Source organism: Leucopleurus acutus (assembly GCF_964270905.1).
Source record: "Leucopleurus acutus genome assembly, chromosome: 3".
NCBI lineage: Eukaryota > Metazoa > Chordata > Mammalia > Artiodactyla > Delphinidae > Leucopleurus > Leucopleurus acutus.
The window spans coordinates 53,627,878-53,651,217 of NC_139145.1; the positions used below are offsets into that span (position 1 = coordinate 53,627,878).

Sequence of the window (23,340 nt, forward strand, 5' to 3'; positions counted from 1 at the left end):
GATTCATCAGCATGTAAAGTGTGTTGAAACCATGGGCCTAAATAAGATCACCTAGGAAGTGAGTCTACCTAGATAGAAAGGTCATTAGGGCATTCTCCTATTTAGAAGGAAGGGGAGTAATATCCAGTAGAGTAAACTGAGAAGACTTGGCCAATTAGGCAGGAGGAGAACAGAGAAAGAAGAAATGTGCCTCAGGAAAGATGGAGTTTTCAACTGTGTCAAATGTAGTTCTTACATCAAGTAAGATGAGGACATGGAATTGACCATTGGATTTGGCAGCATGAAGGTCATTGATGACCTGGACAATTCCATGAAATGGAGGAGGTGAACACATGATTGGTCAGAGTTCAGGAGAGAAAGAGAAGAGAGGAATCAGAGATAGTATGACACTCCTCTTGAAGAATTTTACTGTAAAGGGGAGTAGAACAATGAAGGTACCAAAAGGTGTGGTGGGATAGGGAGGATGTGTTTGCATTTCATTCTGTTTTTTTTTTTTTTGCTTGTTTGTCTGCTTGCTTGCATTAGGTTAGAAGATATGTATGAATGTAGATTGGTATGATCTAGCAGAGAAATGAAATTTGATGATGTGGAAGGTAAAATCTCTTAGTAGGAAAAGACAATGGGAAAAGACATAGTTTAGACCAGTCTGATTTCATTGTTATTGTAAAAATAGGAATCCTAAGTGTCGTAAATGCACAAAAGAAATTTAAAAAATATAGCTACTGAAATTGGAAACTCAATGATATGTGATTGGTTGTCTTTACCTATTTCTTTTTTTCTCCTCCTTTTCTTCTTTTCCATCCATCTGTCCATCCTCTCCTTCCCTCCTTGTGTTTCTTAAGAAGCCCCTGGACTACTTCACAATGGTGATGGAAATGCTGGTAACAATTTAGATAGGTAGGTTATTTAGGAACTCAAGTGTCACATTTCCCATATGACCCTATGACACGGCTGGCAATGCTCTGTGCAACGTTGACAAGACCAGGCTGAAGCATGTGGATCCTGAGTCTGGAGTGGCATGGTATGAGTGAGTGATTTCTAATTCCCAAGAATTACAAGTATCACCACTTTAGGAGAAATCTAGGCAACAGGAGTTTCTCAAAAATTTGGTACTTGAGAAGTGCAACTTCTCTAATTTGGTTACATTTGTCTAAATATAAAAGTCTCTCTAATTAATATGGCTACTTGTTCCTAGTTCATGTCAATCAGATTTAGAATTCCCATTAATTAAATGACTGTCTTAGTCTGTTCGGGCTGCTATAACAAAATACCACAGATTGGGTGGCTTATAAACAGCAGAAATTTATTTCTCATAGTTCTGGAGGCTAAAAGTCTGAGGATCAGGGTGCCAAGCATGGCCGGGTGAGGGGCCCATTCCAGGTCGAACACTCCTCTTTCTATCCTCACAAAGTGCAAGGGGTTGGGGAGCTTATGGGTTCTCCTATATAAGAACATTAAACCCTTTCAAAAGGGCTTCATCCTCCTGACCTAAGCTTCTCGCAAATCTTAATGCCAACACCTTGGGCATTAGGATTTCAACATATGAATTTTGTGAGGACACAAACATTCAGACCAGACCACAGCACTGATCAAACTGGCTTCCAGTATTCACCACTTCTCTTTCTTTCTCTTTAGATTAATCTTTCTTGAGCATTTAGCCCATGAACCACACATTGGGCTAATCACCTTCCTTGGTATAGCTCATTGTATTTTCACAGCAGGCCTAGGAAGTAGGTACTGTCATCACACACATTTTACATGTGAGGACCCAGAGTCCCAAGGTTGAAGGAGCAGAGCTAGCACAGGACAGAGCTTCAAGTCAGACCCCGGCATCTGACTCCAAGGCCGGTGAGCACAGCCATTGCACACACGCTTCCTCTGCTGCCCAGTAACTGTCGGAGGCTGCACATAGAGCAACCCCGGGATCAGCTAAAGTCCATAAAGCCTAGAAGGATCTCCTTCTCTTTATATTCATTGCCTAGTTCATAAAAAAAAAAAAAACTGTTCACCATTCAGGAAACATAAAAGTTAAGGTAGAACACTAATGTTGGAAAAAAAACCCATTTAAAAACAAAAGGTGTCTAATAGGATAGGGAAGTGACAACTATATTTATTGAGTGCCATGTTTGTGGAACAAGTATGAAAATAAATGCCCCCAATTCCTTCCTTGAACTGTGTCGTATAAAAGTTGGGAGGTTAGGTAAATATGCATGAAAAACAAATATAAAGAGACTCAGAGACAAGCCAAAGCTAGTTATAGCTTTATGCATCTGAATTTAGAAATGCTGATTCAATTGAATTGAGTAGAGTGATCGGTGGGGTGGGTTTGGAAGAAAAACAAAATAAAATAAGGCAGAAGTGAGTTCTGTTGTGGCATTTTAAAGAATGAGCACAATATGGTCTGATAGTTGGTGAAGGCATAGCACACAATTATATAGTGATAACTAGCTCAGTTAGGCTAGGAAAGAGATTATTATGCGGTGCAGGTAAGCTTTTTCTATTTTAATCAGATTCAGATTAGTGTTTATAGATCAATTTTCCTAAAATAGTAATAAAAATATCTGACATTTTAAAGTGCTTACTATATGCTGGGCATATATATACAGGGTTTATACCTAAATACATATTATTTCTTTAATCCTCTATGAGGTACTTACTATTATTACCTTTATTTTACAGGGGTTAATTGAACTGCCTGAGGTCACTCAGGTAGTAAATGATGAAGTTGGTCTGATTCAGAGCCTGAGCTAATATCCACTATGCTACCTTTCTAATTTTATTTATCTAGCGGGGGTAATCCACATGGCATAGCAAAGAATCAGTGATTCCCAATTAAAAAGCCATATTACTAAGCTGTAATAACTTTCATTTTCTAAATACCTCTTGACTCTGTTTACCTTTCTCTACCTTTACTGTCACCACTAAAGTCTAAACTACTGTCACCTCTCACCTGGACAACTGCAACAGCCTTCTGCTTCCAGTTTTGCTCCCTTTCAACCCTTCTTCAGAAAGATCTCTATGAAACACAAATGGGACCATGTCCCTTCCTTACTTAAAACCCTTCCATGGCCTCCCATCGCTCCCATAGCTTCAGTGTTTGCCTCTTCCACTAGAAGGAGGTGACTGCACTTGTCTTGTTCAAGAGTTGTATTTCCAGCATCTAGGATAGTGCCTTGTATATAGTATAAGTGAATTAAATTTTTGTCGAATGAATGAAAACCAAGTGACCCTTGAAAAATATATTTGTCACTTAAATAGGAAAATTAAAAAGAATGCATTTGGAGACATGGAGATAGGTTTTTCATAATTTTCATAATTTTTCATCACACAATCACTTGTTTATTTTCTTCTTTAATGGCTCATGCACTTTAGACTGTAAGTTCCATGAGGGCAGGGGCAGTGTCTGTCTTGTTCCCTACTATACCTTACCTCTATGTCATGTTCATAGGAGGTATTTAATAGATATTGGTTGTATGAATAATTTCAATAACCAATGTGGATTGCAAGCTGATGAGTCAAAGATGACAAATAGTACTGGTTAGGGCAGAATTGGAACAGGAAAGCCTAACCCTAGTTATAAGAGCTGTGGATGATGAGGATTCTCTCATTCATTCAATAAATACTTATAAGGCACCTACTATGTGCCAGACACTGTGCTAGGCAGCCTCTGCTATCATAGAGCTTAACTCTAGTGATAAATCAACAGGCAATTAAAATTCAGTGAGATAAATTACCCAAGGGAGGGCAGGAAGGGGGTGCTTCAGAGAATATTTAGGAACAGACATTCAACCCAGACTTGGGCTGTCAGGAAGTGATGTCTAAATGGTTAGTAGCTATAGGTAGAGAGTGTGGAAAATGATGTGGAGTATTTGTACGTGTAAGAGCCTGGAGGCAGGAGAGCCACTGGTAGGTTCTCTATAAGGTTCATTCTTAACTTCCTTTCATTCAACAAATTTTTATTGAGCCCATACCACGTGCCTGGCATTGTGTTAGGCCATCATTAAATTTATATTTCAAAACTAATTGTTGAAAAATGTAAATACAATATATATTACACATATATAATTCAAAATTTATTTTTGTTAAAATTTTTATTAAAAATTTTTTTCCCACTATTCCATTAGGAAGACACACTTCTGGGCTGGGCACACCTCCACCCCTCCAAGTGCTTTGTAGATCCTTAATGATTATTTATTGAATTAATAAAGGAATGCATGTGAGAGTAACTAATCTGACCACCAGAAAGTGAAAGTCTTGGATCAGCACTTTTCAATACATCTTTGTTTGATGATGGAAATGTTCTATATCCGCACTGTCCAGAGATATAGTAACAACTAGGCACATGGACTTTCCAGCACATGAAAAGTGGCTAATGCGATTGAAGAAATAAAATTTAAACTTTACTTAATTTTAATTAATTTAAATAGCCACAATGTGGCTAGTGACTAGTACTTCAGACAGTTCAGTCTTGGTTGGTGACACGGATGACACAGTCTGAGCTTGGCACTGGGACCAGGTGGAAGGCTTCCAGCCTCTCCTTTAATAAAATGGAGATTGTTAATAAATGGCTACAAAATGTCTAAATTCTGGACTTCTGAATGCCACCGACAGTGATAAATATCTGTGCACAACGGCAACGCATAATTAGCACCTCAGTCACTGAGGACGAATACACCTTGCACCCTGGCATCCTGACAAGACACCCAAACCAGCTCCATACGGTGAAAAAGTTGAACGCGGGCTATCCCCACGTCAGTCAGGGATCACTCGCAGCAGTCTGCGACACCGAACTGCATCATGGGCTTTGTAGTTCAACATGCTCATGACGTCACTACCGGGTCCCCTCTGAGTGGCTTATCGGGTACACTTCCGTAGCCTGTTTTCCTCTGGGAAATGTAGTCAATAGATGCCTCTAGGACGTGGGGTTCAGTGGTCTGGGAACTACGATTCCCAGCAGGCTATGAGATGCCCCCGGAGGTACTTAGTTAGTGAGCCCGTGATTGCCTCATCAGGTGCGAAGTGTGTGCTTTAGTGTCGTGGTAGGCCTGGCCTCGCAGAGAGGGAGGGGAAAGGTTGTAACCACTCCTTTGAGGGGGATCACCGAAGTCACCGTCGTGGGTTTGCACAGTCGGACGGGCGGCGCCATGGCGGTGAGTTTTGGCGGGAAGAGGGTCCGCTAGGCCAGGCCTTGGAACCCGGCTGGTTACCTGCTTTCGCCAGAGTCTAGGGGCCCCATGTGGTAGCCACTGTCCTGAAGGGAAGAAATCCTTTTCTAAAGAATGGGGAGGCCTTGCCTCCCACGTTTAAGGCTTGGCTGTTGTGAGGATGTGCCTTTTCTTGCTAGCTGAGGAGCGAGGCCCTGATATCTTTAACTTTGTAGACTACTTCATGTCACGTGTGTTATTTCACCAAAGTTTCTAAAAACTGATTTGGAGAAAGAGGAGTATGTGACATTGATTTCTCCTTTCAACAGAAATTTTTTGAGCGCCTCTTTGTAAAGTAGACAAACATTTCTGCATTCATGGTGTTTACGTGTGTGTGCGCTACATTCTAAAGTATGTGGTAAAATGTGTCAGGTGCCGGTAGGTGCTATAAACAAAAAAAACAGATCAGGAAGGAGTAGATCAAGAAAGGCTTTGCTGAGGTGGCATTGTGGCAGAAGGTAAGGGAGCAAGCCATGCAGCTATACGGAGGAAAAGATTTCCGGGCAGAGCCAACAGTGTGAGTGGAGTGAAAAACAAGGAGGGTTGTATGTGCAAAGGACTGTCATCCAGGGGGAGGTGATGATGATGATGATGATGATGACGTGTGTGTGTGTGTGTGTGTTGGGGGGTAGTGGTGGTGGTGGTTGATTGGTGGGTGGATGTAGGTCATATAAAGCCTCGTAGGTCCTGATTGAAGAGTGTGTTCAAGAATGAATGGGAAGAGAGAGACTGGAGATAATGAGTATGAACAACTCTTCTGAAGAATTCTATAAAGGAGAGCAGAGGAATGGGGTAATAGATGAAGGTTAAAAGAGGTTTTTTTTGTTTGTTTTTTTTTAAGGACACGAGAAATTATATAGTGGTTGTATGCTTATGGAAATTGTCCTGTAGAAAGGGAAAACAGATAGAGAAAAATGAAGTTCCTGTATAGAATAGAGGGGGTGAGATCAGATCTACTAAGAAGTAGAATTTTAATTCATTTGGTCCCATTCTGGAGCTCATTCTCTTAATTATTGTACTATTTGCAATTGTAAACTATGGGGAAATTTCTTTTGCAAGCACCTTCCTGTAATGAAAGTTTTCTAACTCTGGAAGAAACCTTACCAATAGTAAAGAGTATAAGATAATAAACATGGAGTAGCATGGATATAAAATTAGTTTTTATATTATAATTGTATTTGTAAAGAGCAAGCAATGTAATTTTCTTCATATCATAGGAATATTTATTTTATAGAGGTTTTTTTTAAACTTTTTTTTTTTTTTTTTTTTGTGGTACGCGGACCTCTCACTGCTGTGGCCTCTTCCCGTTAAGGAGCACAGGCTCCGGACGCGCAGGCTCAGTGGCTATGGCTCGCGGGCCCAGCCGCTCCACGGCATGTGGGATCTTCCCGGACCGGGGCACGAACCCGTGTCCTCTGCATCGGCAGGTGGACTCTCAACCACTGCGCCACCAGGGAAGCCCGGTTTTGACAGTTTTAATACCTTTTAGTTACATGTCAGACTTAGACCTGGGGATTTGTTGTAATAAATATAATAGTCAACTTTAAATTTTTTGTTTTAAAATTTTTCATTTGTAAAATTTAAATAGTGAACAAAGTAGAAATAATAGTGTTATGTACTTCCATGTGCCCATCGCCCAACTTCAATAATTGGCAGTTCAGGGCCAATCTCGTTTCAGTCGTACCTTCCCCAGAACCTCCTCCTCCACCTGTCAGGATTCATTTTAAACAAACTGAAGGCGCTGTATCATTTCATCCATACATATTTCAGTAAGTTTTTAAAATATAATGAGATATTCTCTTAAAACATAACCACAATGCCATTTTGACATCCGATAAAAAGCACGTGATGTCTAGTTGTCTCTCTGTGATAATGGTTAGCATTATTGAGCATTTACCATGGGGCCGGCACTATGCTAAGTCCTTCATGCGTATTATCTCTTAATCCTCATAATAATAGTACAAGGTAGATATAATTATTATTCTCATTTTATAGATAGAGAAATGGAGGCTTAAAGAGATTAAGGATCTTATCTAAGTTCTACAGCCAGTGGTGCTAGGATATGGCCAGAGTACTAAGAGAAAGCAGAAATAAAAGTCAGAAGATGAGGGTTTTTGTCCAGCCTGACCATTTGCTGGCATAATGATCTCTGAGCTTCAGATTCATCATCTTTGTTTTGTTTTGTTTTGCGGTACGCGGGCCTCTCACTGTTGTGGCCTCTCCCGTTGCGGAGCACAGGCTCCGGACGTGCAGGCTTAGCGGCCATGGCTCACGGGCCTAGCTGCTCCGCGGCATGTGGGATCTTCCCGGACCGGGGCACGAACTCGTGTCCCCTGCATCGGCAGGCGGACTCTCAACCACTGCGCCACCAGGGAAGCCCCAGATTCATCATCTTTGAAATGGTAATCGCTGGTCTGCCGACTTCTTAGGGCGATTGTTGCCCACCTCTTAGGGTTGTTGTTAAGATCAAATAAGTTAATGTGCATAAAAGTTTTAAGAACTGCAGAATACTATGAATATATGGAAAAGTTTATTATCTAGTTCAGTGGTTCGTTACTGGGGGTGCTTTTGTCCCCCAGAGAACATGTGGTCTGGAGACTCTGGATTATCACAACTGAGGGTATGCTACTGGCAGCTAGTGGGTAGAAGCCAGGGATGTTCCTAAACATCTTGTGGTGCCCATGACAGCCCCTGAAAACAAAGAATTATTTGGCCCCAAATGTCAGTAGGGCCAAAGTTTAGGAACTTTGCTCTTGTTAAATAACCTTTTAACTAGTTAAAATGATCAATTGATGGGAATTTCCTGGCCGTCCAGTGGTTAGGACTCTGTGCTTTCACTGCTGAGGGCATGGGTTCGATCCCTGGTCGGGGAACTAATATTGCGCAAACCAAGCAGTGCGGCCCAAAACAAAACAAAATGAAACAAAATGAGACAAAACAGCAAACCAATTGATTAGTTGAGCAACCAGAGAAGAAATTGAGACTCAGATTGATCAAGTGACTTGCTCAAAGTTATACAACAAGTTGATGCTGGGGTCAATATCAGATTTCATTACAATTGACCTTTGAGTTTTGAGGAACAAGTTTTTCTGAGAAGCAGAGACCTCAAAGAAGAGCTTTTGTGCATTTAGCACGCTCAGTACAGTGAAAAGAAACACATAGTTCTAAGTAACTTGTGAAGACTGTTGCTTTCATGGGTGGTTGATGTCATTTTTAAGCAAAAAATATTTGTCATGTAACTTCTGTGTCTATTAGCATTGGATGTGGTGCTGAGGTGACTATAAATGTTCTAAAAGTTGCTGTCTGCCAGGAGTTTACAACTCAGTTGGGTAAATATGAGAGATTATTTGGTTGCATGCAGTGGAAGCCAACTCAAGTTGGTTAAAGGAAAGAGGAATTTACTAATGATACAGTGGGATTTCATATGACGCATGACCCTAGGATAGGAGGTACAACAAGGCTTCATGAGGCCTTAGATAATTTTGCCTTTGTGGGCTGCTTCCTCTGTAAACAAAAATATATTAGAAATTATCTTTGACAACTGTGTTGTATAAAGACAGATATATTAATATTATCTATTAAAGATTTTTCTTCTATCCAAAAGTTTAATTTTTTCTTCTGATTCTAAAAGATATTAAAATATTTTGTTGAGCCCCTAGAAGTATTGTGGGCCCTAGGCAGTGTGCCTGTTCCACCTACAGATTAAGTTGGCTATTAGGAGTTGTACAGGCTGTTTTAAGGGCCAGGTGGAAGTGACTTACTTTCTTCTGCTCAAAACTCCTTTGCCAGAACCTAGTCACATAGCTCCAATCTGTGAATTCTCCTGGAACCATGGAAGAGTATGCTTAACTGCCTTTGCTGCACTACCCTAAGTAAGGTTGGGCGTCTGTTGCTGAGGAAGAAAGGGAGGGAATGGATATCGCATAGGCAAACTGTCGTCTCTGCCATAGCTTTTTTTCAAATGGTAGTTCTTGCATGTTAAAATTGAAAACAGGGGTCAGCATGTATAGGAATAGAGAGACTTACTTATAACTTACAGGTTACTTGTTAAAAAGAGGATTTTGCAGTAAGAGGGGGCCAAGGAGCTGAGGGTCTAAGTGAAGTTGGTTGGTAGCAGGAATGGAAAAGAGTGAATAGATGGAGGGCCTTATTCTTTCTTGGAAAAGGAAATTCCTTATGCAGCCACATTTAGTTTTATGGAAATTCTTGGGAAAGAGTCCAAATTGCTTAGCAACTTGACTCAAATATGCAACCCAGTTCTTAGTCTTAGGTTATTTTGTTATGGCCATGGTATGCAAAAGCTGGCAGTGTTACTCATTTCTCTTTTTAAATCTTTAAATGTTCAACACATATTTGAGAGCTGCTACAAGCTTAGACATTGAGGATATAATGAGAAATGAGGCACAGTCCCCACTGTGACAAACTTATAGTCCTATGGGGAAGATAGACTGATACTGATACTGCGTGATTAGTGCTATCATAGAGGTAATACTGGTAGGTAGGAACATATTAAGAATGGTACCTGATACACTCTTGGGGAATCAAGGCAGGTGATCAGCTGGGACCTGAAGGATGAGGTAGCCAGGCAAAGAGATTGGTGGGGTATGAGGGCGGGGAGAATAGCTTGAACAAAGGCCCAGAGGGGAGAGAGGGAGCTTGGCACACTTGGGAAAGTGCAGGTGGCTTAATAGGCCTGGAGTGGTGGTGAGAGGGAAGAGGGAGGGGCCTGGCAAAGATGAGATAAGAAGGGCCTTGAGTGCCAGGTTTAAGAGTATGGACTTTATCCAGAGAGCAGTAGAGAACCTCTGAAGAGGAATTGACTTGATCAGATTTGTGTTTTGATATAAGTTCTACTCACAGCAATTACGATCTGGTCAGGATTTATAGAAATAAAAAATTTACTTGTCATTTTTATTTTCCTTTGGTACTAGAGAAACTTATGTCCATGACTTTTCAAATGTGGAATTCTTTCTTATTTCCTCTCTGCCTTTGTGGCAGTGTTCTTTTAATCCATCATTGCACCTCCCCTTGTAAGCTGACATTTCATCTTTCTGTTGCTTGTCCTCTTCTATCTTAAACTTGCTTAAAAAAATAAAAAAGAATAGTAAACTTGATTTACTAATCAAATCCTGTGATTTAAAATAAAGAAAACTAAAGGAATTCCCTGGCGGTCCAGTGGTTAGGACTCTGCGATTTCAGTGGGGAAGGCTGGAGTTCAATCCCTGGTCAGGGAACTAAGATCCCACAAGCCCTATAGCATGGCCAAAAAAAAAAAAAAAAGAAAGAAAGAAAGAAAAAAAATATAAAACTGAAAATAGTAAAACAGAGTTGACAACTCTATGGTAGATTTGTACCGAATCTTACCCAATTTTAGTACTCTTATTTTTATTACATAATACACAAGGTATATTTAAGATAGTTATTGAAGAAATAGTGGTAAGTTTAGGGGTTTTTTTTAATTGCACAGAAGTCCTGTTTGCATAGTACTTCAAATTTGTGTAACCATTTTTAAAAATAGCTGTCTAAAAATCCAGTATATCTGTGATATGAGTAGAAAGCATGTTTTAAATAGTTGGGTGGAAGGACAGAGGGAGACATGACATGACTTGGCAAGGTCACTTGCCCTGTAGGTTGTAAAGGTATTCAGTATAAGTAGAACCAGGGTATTTTCTCGTTTGAAAATGCTGCAGAATCTGGAAATGTTAGCGTGTAAGAAGGGGAAGAAAATCTAATTTCGGTTCAGATAATTTTGTACAAGAAAATAAAATTCTAGAAACTAATATTAAGTTTTCAAAACAGAATTAGATTGTGTATGGTCCATTGGTATCCAGCTTTCCCAGTTGCCAGTTACATAAGTCCCATGTTCCACCTCGGCTGTAGCACATGTGCTTTTAGTAGCTGATTCTTTTTCACAGAGTCACATACTGAGAGGGAAGTTCTAATCCTTCTTCATTTTCAGAGTTAGAGTGATCACGTATGTTTTTTCCTTTTATTTTCATCCAAGGGTGGCATAAGGGATGATGGGAATGTTGCCAGGTAGATCCAATATGCTGGAGGCATGTTTGCCGTTCTGTTTCATTTTAATTTCATATTAATAGCCTGTTAACCATTTTGGAGAGAAGTTCTTCATCAGCTTCCTTGAAAAAAAGAACACGCAGATGACTAATCCTCTCTCAGCCTCTACCCATTAGGCCCTCACCATCCTCCTTTGGTGGGCATAATTGCAGCTGGGCAAGCAGGCACTGCACCATCCTATGCTTTTCTAAGTATTCATCTATTTTAACTAAATAGAAACATTTGACAACGGTGTTATATTGTAGTATCTAATTAAAAACAAGTATTTCACAGCTTTTTTTATGTATTTAAGTAATTCTTTAGTCATCCCTTTGACGTCTGAAGTGGATAACCCTATCAGGTCATGATAGCCCTAATTTTTAGTCTTACTCATTTAAATTTAAAGATAACCATGGAAAAATTAATCTGTCAAAAAACAGCTCAGGGCTTCCCTGGTGGCGTAGTGGTTGGGAGTCCGCCTGCCGAAGCAGGCCACAGGGTTCGTGCCCCGGTCCGGGAAGATCCCACATGCCGCAGAGCGGCTGGGCCCGTGAGCCATGGCCGCTGAGCCTGCGTGTCTGGAGCCTGTGCTCCACAACGGGAGAGGCCACAACAGTGAGAGGCCTGCGTACCACAAAAAAAAAAAAAAAAAAACAGCTCAGTTCTGTGTGAACCCAAATTTTTTTTTCAAAGCAAGTCTGCTGAAATATAGAGTGTATTATTCTATCTCTTTTGTGTCCAACAGGAAAGAAAAAGAACAACCAAAGTGGACTTCTTGAAGAAGATTGAGAAAGAAGTCCAACAAAAATGGGATGCCAAGAAAGTGTTTGAGGTCAATGCATCTAATTTAGAGAAACAGACTAGGTGAGTAATAGTTTGTGAAACTCTACACCTTGTGTTTCCAGAACCATTGGCTGCAGAGACTGCTCTGTGGAAGGAATAAGGCAGATTGTATTTACAATGTCTGAAACAGGCTGAAGGAGGTAACGTCCACTTTCTCTATTTCAAATTAGCATCCTCTTTCCTATGGAATCTTAAAGGATTTTTTCCTACGTAAAGGTTTTTTTAAAAACTAATACTTTTCATAGTTAGACAAAGGAAAATGTTTTGAAGTTTTATCTTTGCTGACTGATAATAGCAAGTCATTCTGTTACAGAGATTCATATTATAGTGATAATTATCTCCAAAGGCACAGATTATAAATTTTGAAGGATTTCTGTATTTAAAGATCTTATTTTATAAATCTGTATTGCCTTGATGTTAAGAATTGTTTATTAGAAGACAGACCATAGATAATGATATGATATTGGGGAAAAACAAAGTAACTGCTACAACACAGTACCACAGTAAATATATGCATCAATTATAAGATGCGTCACAATTTCAGATACGTTGGGCTGTAGAAAAATGTGCTTCTTAGAGTTGAGGAAATGCACTGACACCAATAGCAATAATAGCTAATATTGAACAGGTATTGTTCAGTATGCCAAGGCAATAGGAAATAGGCCATTTTTTAACATGCATATTCTCATTTAATGTTCTTAGTAACGCTTTAAGGTTACCAATATTTTAATTTTTGTTTTATTGATGAGTATACTGAGACACAGAGAGGTTAAGTAACCAGCTTAAGATTGCATTGCTAGGAATTGACAGGGCTTGGACTTCTTATCAGGACTTTCTGATTCCAAAGTCTATCCTTGCTACTAAGCTACACTCTAATGGAATTTTTTTTTTTTTTAAGAGAGGAAAAGAATTTCCTCTACTACAAAGTCTCTGGTGTTATACTTTAAACTATAATTTGAAGTTTCTGTTTGGTTCTAGAACTTTGGTCAAATCTAAGGTAATTTAAAGTAATCAAAAGTGAATTAGAAAGTGCTTTTGCTCAGTGAAAGAAAATGAACTGAAGAAACTTAGAAATATAACACTGAATGAAAAAAGCTCACGAGTGAAACTAAATGATGTATTGTTTAAAGGCATAGACTTATGTGCAAACTATTCAAAAACAAAGGAATGACAAAAGTAAATTTCAAGATAATGGTTCTGTCTGGTGGGAGGGTGGGGAGTAGCACACGGGTAGCTTCAGTGAGTTCATAAGTTGGATGGTGTGTTTACAGGTGGTCACTTATGAAGCGCAGGTGTGGTTTATAACTTACATATGTCTGTTAGATACACTTGATTCATAGAAAAAAGGAGTATAACATAATACATTAAGCAGCTTTAAAAAGGTGCTTTTTAAGGGAATTTACCACATATCGTGTAATTTTGAGGATGTTTTATTTTACCTGAGAGGCTTTGAATTGCTTTATATATATCTAATGAAAGCATATCTCATTTAATCAGTAAAACAGTAAATTAATTCAGTCTCCCTATTAATTTTTTTTTTAGTATATCATTTTTAACTCAGTATTTTAGCTTAAGTTAAACCTCCAATATTTGCTACAAGGATATTTAGTTCTTTAATAGCCACCTATAAATATCTTAGTTTTTCTAAATCAAAAACAAGTTTCAATTTTAGAGAGCTTTTAATTTCTGGATTTATAAATTTAATTTTCAATGCCTGTTAAATAACTAAAATTTAAACAAGTTATTTATAGTAAGTGTCCCCATGACCCCACCCTTAATTGTAAAAGGAATTTAACATTTTCTTTTTTGTACTTTCTTTTTTACATGATTGTTTTGCAGCAAGGACAAGTACTTTGTAACCTTCCCATATCCATATATGAATGGGCGCCTTCACTTGGGACATACATTTTCTTTATCCAAATGTGAGGTAAAGCTTCCTCTATGTTTAATATAATGGGATGGGAGGGTCTTTAATAAATACTATTTTAAAGAAAGTAGCATCTATAGAATTTATTTCCTGTTAAGGGAACTTAGAATTCCTTAATTTTAAGCATGGTTTTTATGTTAAAGTAATTTAATTTTTCTATTTTCACATGCTGTATGTGTGTGTGTGCAGGGGTCTAGGTATGTATACATGTTCATAAGTAATTTCTAGGTTGGTGAAAAGACAGAAAAAAAAGGATAACTTTGGAATGACTATAAAGTCTAACTGGTATTCTAAAGGAAGATGTGAAGAGGAAAACTCATGATCTTTGTGAAAAGTCAGAATTTTGTATTCGTCTAGCATTTAAGTTTGTAGTTTAAATTGAATTTTTTTTTCTATAGTTTGCAGTAGGGTACCAGAGATTGAAAGGAAAAACTTGTCTATTTCCCTTTGGTTTACACTGTACTGGAATGCCTGTTAAGGTAAGATTGCTTTTGGGATTGCTTTGTACTCTTTTTAGCTTAGAGCAAATTAAGCTTAAGTTAAACCTCCAATTCAAGAGCTTGAAATAGGATTTTCCAATATGTACTTCTGTATTACGTTAGAGTGTTTTTTGAAGTGAACTGAATTTATTATCATGAAAATTAATTTTTAGAAAACATTTGGAGAAGTGCTTTAAGGGCACACATTAAGGTCTAAGTGATTTCTAAGTAATGCTGATATCTTTTGATTCCTTATGTATTCATATTTCTGTTTTAGAATTAGATGATAACTACTAACAAGTAAAATGGGCAGTGTTTTGTGCATTCATGGCATATATAGGCTGTTGGCATAAAATAATAAACAATTCTATCATATTTTGGTCATTTTTGCAAGTGTCTTAAATTTGTCATAAATTCATAATAAAAATAATTTTCAATAAACGATGGGCAAGAAAACTACAGTTGAAAGGATTCCCTAAATCCTTGGGACTTGGGAAACATATCTCATTTCTTTTTATTCTCCAGTCTTTTATTTTGAAAAATGTCCAACCTATAGGAAAGGTAAAATGATAATGCAGTGAGCACCCATGTACCCTTCACTTACAGTTACTAAGTATTAACATTTGCCACAGTTGCTCTAGTTCTGTCTCTCAACATACAATACATGCACACTTTCTTCTCCCTTTTTGTATGAATTCATTGAAAGTAAGTTGGCAGACATCATGACGTGTCACCCCTAAACACTTCAGCTTGTATCTGTTGAGAACAAGGGCATTCTTCTACATTGTCATAGTCCCATTATCTACTCCACCAAATTGAGCATTGATGTATCCTTTCTGGTGGTTTTTTCCTTTTTATTTTGTGGATCACACTTTGCATTTGGTTATCACCAGTACTACATTGATGAGGTTGGAACTTCCCACTGTATCACATCAAAAGTCATATAATGGCAACTTGTGTCATTTTAGTGACATTAATAACTGCCAGATTTCCTCATTCTAAAGGTAACTTTTCTCTTTTCTAATTAAAAACTAATCTGTGGGATGATACCTTAAGAGCCTCTGAATATTTGGTTACCCAGTAACTCAGTGGTTTTAGCATCCTTTCATTATCTTTGTCTTTCAGTTATTGAATTTGTGGTTGTAAAATGATGACTTTCTAGTTGTCTCATTCTTGTTAGCTGAAATTCTTCATAGAAGTGTCCCCTCCCTTTTTTTTTTTTTTTTTTTGCGGTACACGGGCCTCTCACTGTTGTGGCCTCTCCCGTTGCGGAGCACAGGCTCCGGACGCGCAGGCTCAGCGGCCATGGCTCACAGGCCTAGCCGCTCCGCGGCATGTGGGATCTTCCCGGACCAGGGCACAAACCTGCGTCCCCTGCATCGGCAGGCGGACTCCCAACCACTGCACCACCAGGGAGGCCCTCCCCTCCCTTTTTTGAAATTCACAATTCTATATTTGTATTTTTCTCATAACTTTAACACTGTCTACTTGGTGTCATCTTTGTTTGTGACAGTGGACTTATGGTACAGCTGAAAAGAGCTGGGGTTGAAAGTGCAGGTTCATGTTGTAATTCTGCAGCTTACTAGCTTTATAACCTTGGATAAATCCCTTCATCTTTCAGTGTTTGTATTCTAACTTAATGTCTGTCCTATCTACCTAAATTTCAGAGTCAGGTTTTTCTTTTAAATAAATAAATTTATTTTTTTATTTATTTTTGGCTGTGTTGGGTCTTCATTGCTGTGTGCGAGCTTTCTCTAGTAGTGGCGAGCGGGGGCTGCTCTTCATTGCGGTGCACAGGCTTCTCATTGCAGTGACTTTTCTTGTTATGGAGCACGGGCTCTAGGCACGTGGGCTTCGGTAGTTGTGGGCACGCGGGCTTTAGTAGTTGTGACACGAGGGCTCTAGAGTGCAGGCTCAGTAGTTGTGGCGCACGGGCTTAGTTGCTCCGCGGCATGTGGGATCTTTCCGGACCAGGGCTCAAACCCGTGTCCCTTGCACTGGCAGGTGGATTCTTAACCACTGCACCACCAGGGAAGCCCCAGAGTCAGTTTTAGTTGGCCATAGAAACAACAACAAAACTCAAATTGTTTCCACCTTGAATTTTTAACTTTACCGTCTCTAATGTTGTGTTTTTTTGTAGGCATGTGCTGATAAATTGAAAAGAGAAATAGAGCTTTATGGTTGCCCCCCTGATTTTCCAGATGAGGAAGAGGAAGAAGAAGAAATCAGTATTAGAACAGAAGATATAATAATTAAGGATAAAGCTAAAGGAAAAAAGGTTTGGTGGTTTGATCATACTTATTTTGGTTGAAGTTTTATATTTATATTTGTCTGATTTATATGTACATTCCCAATACTAGCATAGTACCTGACACATAAAAAATACTCAGTAATTTTTAAAAAGTAATAAAGCAGAATTATCTTTCTCACTTTTTGATTGCCTTTTTTTCCCCTTTTTACTTTATTTTGACATAATTTTAGACTTACAGAAGAATTACAGGATTGTACAGGGTTCCCTTAGAATCTTAACCCAGTTACATCTTATATAACCATGGTACAGTTCTCAAAACTAAGAAACCAACATTGAACAATACTGTTTAAGAAACTACATACTTCATTTGGATTTAACAGTTTTTCCTTAATATCCTTATTCTGTTCCAAGATCCAGTCCAAAATCCCATTTTGCATTTCCTTCTCATGTCTTTTCTTCTGTCTTCCATGATCTTGGCACTTTTGAAGAGCACTGGTCAGAAAACTTATAGAATGTCCCTCATTTTGGGTTTGTCTAATGCTTTCTCATGAGTAGATTGAGAGGTGATGTGTCTTCAGTGCATCATATCAGGGAGTATAAGATATTGATATATCTTATTACTGGTGCTGTTAACCTTGATTATTTGGTTTGGGTGGTGTCTGTTAGGTCTTTCTCCTGTGAAGATTTTATTTTTCCCTTTGTAATTCATGTTTGTTTTGAGAGAGATACTTTGAGGCTATGGAAATAATACCTTGTTTCTTTTTTTGTTTTTAAACCATTGCATTGTATACTTTATATTTTAAAGACTTTTATTTATTTTGGCTGCATTGGGTGTTAGTTGTGGCACTCGGGATCTTCATTGTGGCATGCAGGATCTTTTAGTTGTGTGTGGTATGTGGACTTCTTAGTTGTGGCATGCGGGCTTCTTAGTTGTGGCATGTGGACTCTTGGTTGTGACATGCAAACTCTTAACTGTGGCATGCATGCAGGATCTAGTTCCCTGACCAGGGATCGAACCCGGGCCCCCTGTGCTGGGAGTGCGGAGTCTTACCCACTGGATCACCAGGGAAGTCCCAATATCTTGTTTCTTTTTATATATTTGCTCACTAATTTTAGCATTCATCATTGGATCTTCCCTGCAGCGGTTATTGCTGCATATTTTGTTCTAATGGTGATTTTCAGTTTCCCTCATTCCTTCTACATTTATTATCTGGAATTCTTCTGAAAGGAAAAGTTGTTCTTTCTCCCTCATTTACTTATCTGTTAATTTCTTTTTTATATCAATGTGGATTCATGCATATTTATTTATTCTTTGGGTTATAATCTAATCCTATTGGGTTTTTTTGAGTTATTGTTATTGCTCAAATTGTTCTAGCAATGGCCATTGGGGGAATCTTTTAGGTGGGCTCCTGTGTCCATTTGACATGCCTCCATCTTTTTTTCTTTTTTCTATTTCTTTCTTTCTCTTTTCTTTTCTTTTTTTTTTGTAGCACTTCTATACATTCAGGTGCCACAAGATGCTGCAGGCTCATTTTGTATTTTCTCTGTTTTAGCCCCAGAGTCAACCACTTTTCCAAGGAGTCCTCTTTCCTTTTATTGAAATATGGTATTTAGAAACTAAGTTCTGAGTGCTAGTTATGCTCATTGTTTCTAGGTTCTCTCAGTAGAAAGAGCAAGGAAATATATGTATGTCTACTAACCCACTTATATGTACGTGTCTGTATTTATTTCTTTATACATTTTAAAAAATTTCTTTATATTTTTTAAATGAGTTTTTTTTAATGTAAACTCTTCCTTCCTTCCTTCCTTCCTTCCTTTCCTTCCTTTCCTTTCCTCTCTTCCTCCCTCCCTCCCTCCCTCCTTCCCTCCCTCCCTCCTTTCCTCCATCTCTCTCTCACTCTTCACAGTGTATCGTTGTGTTGGTTTGACAAGTGCATGGAGTCATGTTTCTACCACCACAGTACTATACAGAACAGTTTCCTCAGCCCCCGGATTCCTTGTCCTACCTTTTTATAATTCAGCCTTTTTGCCTACCTCCAGTCCCTGGCATGTGGTTACCTTTTTGATATTGGTAAATATTGGAAAAGGAGGAAACTCTTGTTAGCAGCTTATTCATAACTAAAAAAGATGCATATGGTATTTGAAAAAAGGAAATAGAGAAGGTTTGGTGCTAAGATCTTATCTTTGTGATGATAACTTTTTATGGTTCCACCTCTGTATTGATAGTTATCTTTGGTGTCAGAATCCAGGTATCAGACTATATGGTTTGGCAAACAGAACAGTACATCCAGATCCTGCACTATTCTGACATGTCAACAGTATTGTTTTAGATTTTAAAAAACTACCAAATAGGATTATTCACTTAAAATTACTGTGGTCCTGGAATTTGTTAGCCAGTTGTTAGTTATTCTTTGATGAAGTTTGGTTTTGCTGTTATTTTCAGAGTAAAGCTGCTGCTAAAGCTGGATCTTCTAAATACCAGTGGGACATTATGAAATCCCTTGGTCTGTCTGATGAAGAGATAGTCAAATTTTCTGAAGCAGAATATTGGCTTGACTATTTCCCACCACTGGCTGTTCAGGATCTGAAGAGAATGGGTTTGAAGGTATGCCCATCACCCCCAGAGTTTAAGGAAATATGAAAAATACATTATATTTGTGTGATTGAATGAGATTTGGACTACCTCTTAATTTAGAATAGTATATTCCAGTAATGACTCAGTACTGTTTTTGTCAGATTAGAACCACATGGGCCTCAATGTAAGCAATGAAGTACTTCAATATTTGTTGTTTTGGAATGTATATACATATATTAACACTTAGTAGAAAGGAATTCTATTCAAAGAATATGAAGAAGCCCACAACATTGTAAATCAACTATACTTCAATAAAATTAAAAAAAAAAAAAAAGATAAGAAGCCCAAGTGTAGCTTGAATATTTAGGGATACATAAAGGTGTTATGTAAATGCTCCTTCTTAATTTCTTATAATTCCTGTATGTTTAATAGGTAAATGTGTGTGTTTAAAAACTTACATATTAAGCACAAATTAACATAATTATGACATATTATATATTTAATAGGTGGAACTTGAAATTTTTTGGTTTCCTTTGATATTTTTGATATAATTCTAAGTTGGAAAATAAGGAGTAGAAGAGTAAATAATTGATTCACGGGAATTCCTGTTCATAGAGACCATATAAATTTCTCAAAAATTACCTTTTCCTTTCTCCTTCTGTAGGTAGACTGGCGTCGTTCCTTCATCACCACTGATGTTAATCCTTACTATGACTCGTTTGTCAGGTGGCAGTTTTTAACATTAAGAGAAAGAAGCAAAATTAAATTTGGGAAGCGGTGAGTTTGTTGTCCTTCGGTATAATAAAGTAAAAATCATGTAATTCCTGCATTATAATTCATTGTGCCCCAGAGCTTACTTTTTTCCATTATCTTTTCTCTTTTTATAATTTCTCTTTTTGTTCTCTTGTTTCCTGTGAATTCCTTTTTGTTTGGCTGGTGTCTCAGTTTCTCTGAGCTGCTTAGTGTTTGTGACAAATAGAACCAGGGAGAAAAGGGGTCTCACTAAAGATTCTCTCTTATGTTCTCACTAAAGATTCTCTTAAGTATTCTAGCCAAGTAGAAAAATAAATTTATTTGTGTTTTAGTTTATCTTTTTGCTCTATAAAATCTTCTATAAAGTTCTTCCTTGATTATATGGATTAATTAAAAGCAATTTGCAATTTTTTTAAAATTTTATTTTATTAATTTTTTTATACAGCAGGTTCTTAGTAGTCATCCATTTTATACACATCAGTATATACAAGTCAATCCCAATCACCCAATTCAGCACACCACCATCCCCACCCCCATAGCGGCTTTCCCCCCTTGGTGTCCATACATTTGTTCTCTATATCTCTGTCTGAACTTCTGCCCTGCAAACTGGTTCATCTGTACCATTTTTCTAGGTTCCACATACATGCGTTAATATACGATACTTGTTTTTCTTTCTGACTTAACTTCACTATGTATGACAGTCTCTAGATCCATCCACGTCTCAACAAATGAACCAATTTCATTCCTTTTTATGGCTGAGTAATATTCCATTGTATATATGTAACACATCTTCTTTATCCATTCGCCTGTTGATGGGCATTTAGGTTGCTTCCATGACCTGGCTATTGTAAATAGTGCTGCAATGAACATTGGGGTGCATGTGTCTCTTTGAATTATGGTTTTCTTTGGGTATATGCCCAGTAGTGGGATTGCTGGATCATATGGTAATTCTATTTTTAGTTTTTTAAGGAAGCTCCATTACTGTTCTCCATAGTGGCTGTATCAATTTACATTCCCACCAACAGTGCAAGAGGGTTCTCTTTTCTCCACACCCTCTCCAGCATTTGTTGTTTGTAGATGTTCTGATGATGCCCATTCTGACTGGTGTGAGGTGATAACCTCATTGTAGTTTTGATTTGCATTTTTCTAATAATTAGTGATGTTGAGCAGCTTTTCATGTGCTTCTTGGCCATCTGTATGTCTTCTTTAGAGAAATGTCTATTTAGGTCTTCTACCCACTTTTGGATTGGGTTGTTTGTTTCTTTAATATTGAGCTGCATGAGCTGTTTATATATTTTGGAGATTAATCCTTTGTCCATTGATTCGTTTGCAAATATTTTCTCCCATTCTGAGGGTTGTCTTTTCGTCTTGCTTATGGTTTGCTTTGCTGTGCAAAAGCTTTGAAGTTTCATTAGGTCCTATATGTTTATTTTTGTTTTTATTTCCATTACTCTAGGAGGTGGATCAAAAAAGATCTTGCTGTGATTTATGTCAAAGAGTGTTCTGCCTACGTTTTCCTCTAAGAGTTTTATAGTGTCCAATCTTACATTTAGGTCTCGAATCCATTTTGAGTTTATTTTTGTGTATGGTGTTAAGGAGTGTTCTAATTTCATTCTTTTACATGTAACTGTCCAGTTTTCCCAGCATCACTTATTGAAGAGACTGTCTTTTCTCCATTGTATATCCTTGCCTCCTTTGTCAGAGATTAGTTGACCATAGGTGCGTGGGTTTATCTCTGGGCTTTCTGTCTTGTTCCATTGATCTTTGTTTCTGTTTTTGTGCCAGTACCATATTGTCTTCATTACTGTAGCTTTGTAGTATAGTCTGAAGTCAGGGGGTCTGATTCTTCCAGCTCCGTTTATTTCCCTCAAGACTGCTTTGGCTACTCGGGGTCTTTTGTGTCTCCATACAAATTTTAAGGTTTTTTGTTCTAGTTCTGTAAAAAATGCCATTGGTAATTTAATAGGGATTGCATTGAATCTGTAGATTGCTTTGGGTAGTATAGTCATTTTCACAGTATTGATTCATCCAATCCAAGAACATGGATTACCTCTCTATTTGTTGGTATCATCTTTAATTTCTTTAATCAGTGTCTTATAGTTTTCTGCATACAGGTCTTTTGTCTCCCTAGGTAGGTTTATTCCTAGGTATTGTATTCTTTTTGTTGCAATGGTAAATGGGAGCGTTTCCTTAATTTCTCTCTCAGATTTTTCATCATTAGTGTATAGGAATGCAAGAGATTTCTGTGTATTAATTTTTTATCCTGCAACTTTACCAAATTCATTGATTAGCTCTAGTAGTTTTCTGGTGGCATCTTTAGGATTCTCTATGTGTAGTATCATGTCATCTGCAAACAATGACAGTTTTACTTCTTCTTTTCCAATTTGTATTCCTTTTATTTCTTTTTCTTCTCTGATTGCCATGGCTAGGACTTCCAAAACTATGTTGAATAATAGTGGTGAGAGTGGACATCCTTGTCTTGTTCCTGATCTTAGAGGAAATGCTTTCAGTTTTTCACCATTGAGAATGATGTTGGCTGTGGGTTTGTCGTATATGGCCTTTATTATGTTGAGGTAGGTTCCCTCTATGCCTGTGTCTTTTGGTTGGAGCATTTAATCCATTCACGTTTAAGGTAATTATCGATATGTATGTTCCTATGACCATTTTCTTAATTGTTTTGGGTTTGTTTTTTTTGGTCCTTTTCTTCTCTTGTGTTTCCCACTTAGTGAAGTTCCTTTAGCGTTGTTGTAGAGCTGTTTTGGTGGTGCTGAATTCTCTTAGGTTTTGCTTGTCTGTAAAGCTTTTGATTTCTCCATCGAATCTGAATGAGATCCTTGCAGGGGAGAGTAATCTTGGTTGTAGGTTCTTCCCTTTCATCACTTTAAGTATATCATGCCACTCCTTTCTGGCTTGTAGAGTTTCTGCTGAGAAATCAGTTGTTAACCTTATGGGAGTTCCCTTGTATGTTATTTGTTGTTTTTCTCTTGCTGCTTTCAATCATTTTTCTTTGTCTTTAATTTTTGCCAGTTTGATTACTGTGTGTCTCGGCGTGTTTCTCCTTGGGTTTATCCTGTATGGGACTTGCTGCGCTTCCTGGACTTGGGTGGCTCTTTCCTTACCCATGTTAGGGAAGTTTTTGACTGTAATCTCTTCCAGTATTTTCTCATGTCCTTTCTCTCTCTCTTCTCCTTCTGGGACCCCTATAATGCAAATGTTGTTGCGTTTAATGTTATCTCAGGGTCTCTTAGACTGTC

At 38.0% G+C, this 23,340-nt stretch overlaps 1 protein-coding gene across 1 annotated transcript in view; it reads left to right on the forward strand.

Annotated features, from left to right (window-relative positions):
* The first annotated feature begins 5,024 nt into the window (after positions 1–5,024).
* Positions 5,025–23,340, forward strand: part of LARS1 (leucyl-tRNA synthetase 1) — a 68,916-nt gene continuing 50,600 nt past the window's right edge. The window contains exons 1-7 of the mRNA XM_082835981.1: positions 5,025–5,150; positions 12,004–12,122; positions 13,941–14,028; positions 14,427–14,507; positions 16,648–16,785; positions 19,202–19,363; positions 19,998–20,110. Of these exons, the coding sequence (XP_082692107.1) occupies positions 5,145–5,150; positions 12,004–12,122; positions 13,941–14,028; positions 14,427–14,507; positions 16,648–16,785; positions 19,202–19,363; positions 19,998–20,110 (707 nt within the window). The 5' untranslated portion in view covers positions 5,025–5,144. The remainder of the gene's footprint in view (positions 5,151–12,003; positions 12,123–13,940; positions 14,029–14,426; positions 14,508–16,647; positions 16,786–19,201; positions 19,364–19,997; positions 20,111–23,340) is intronic.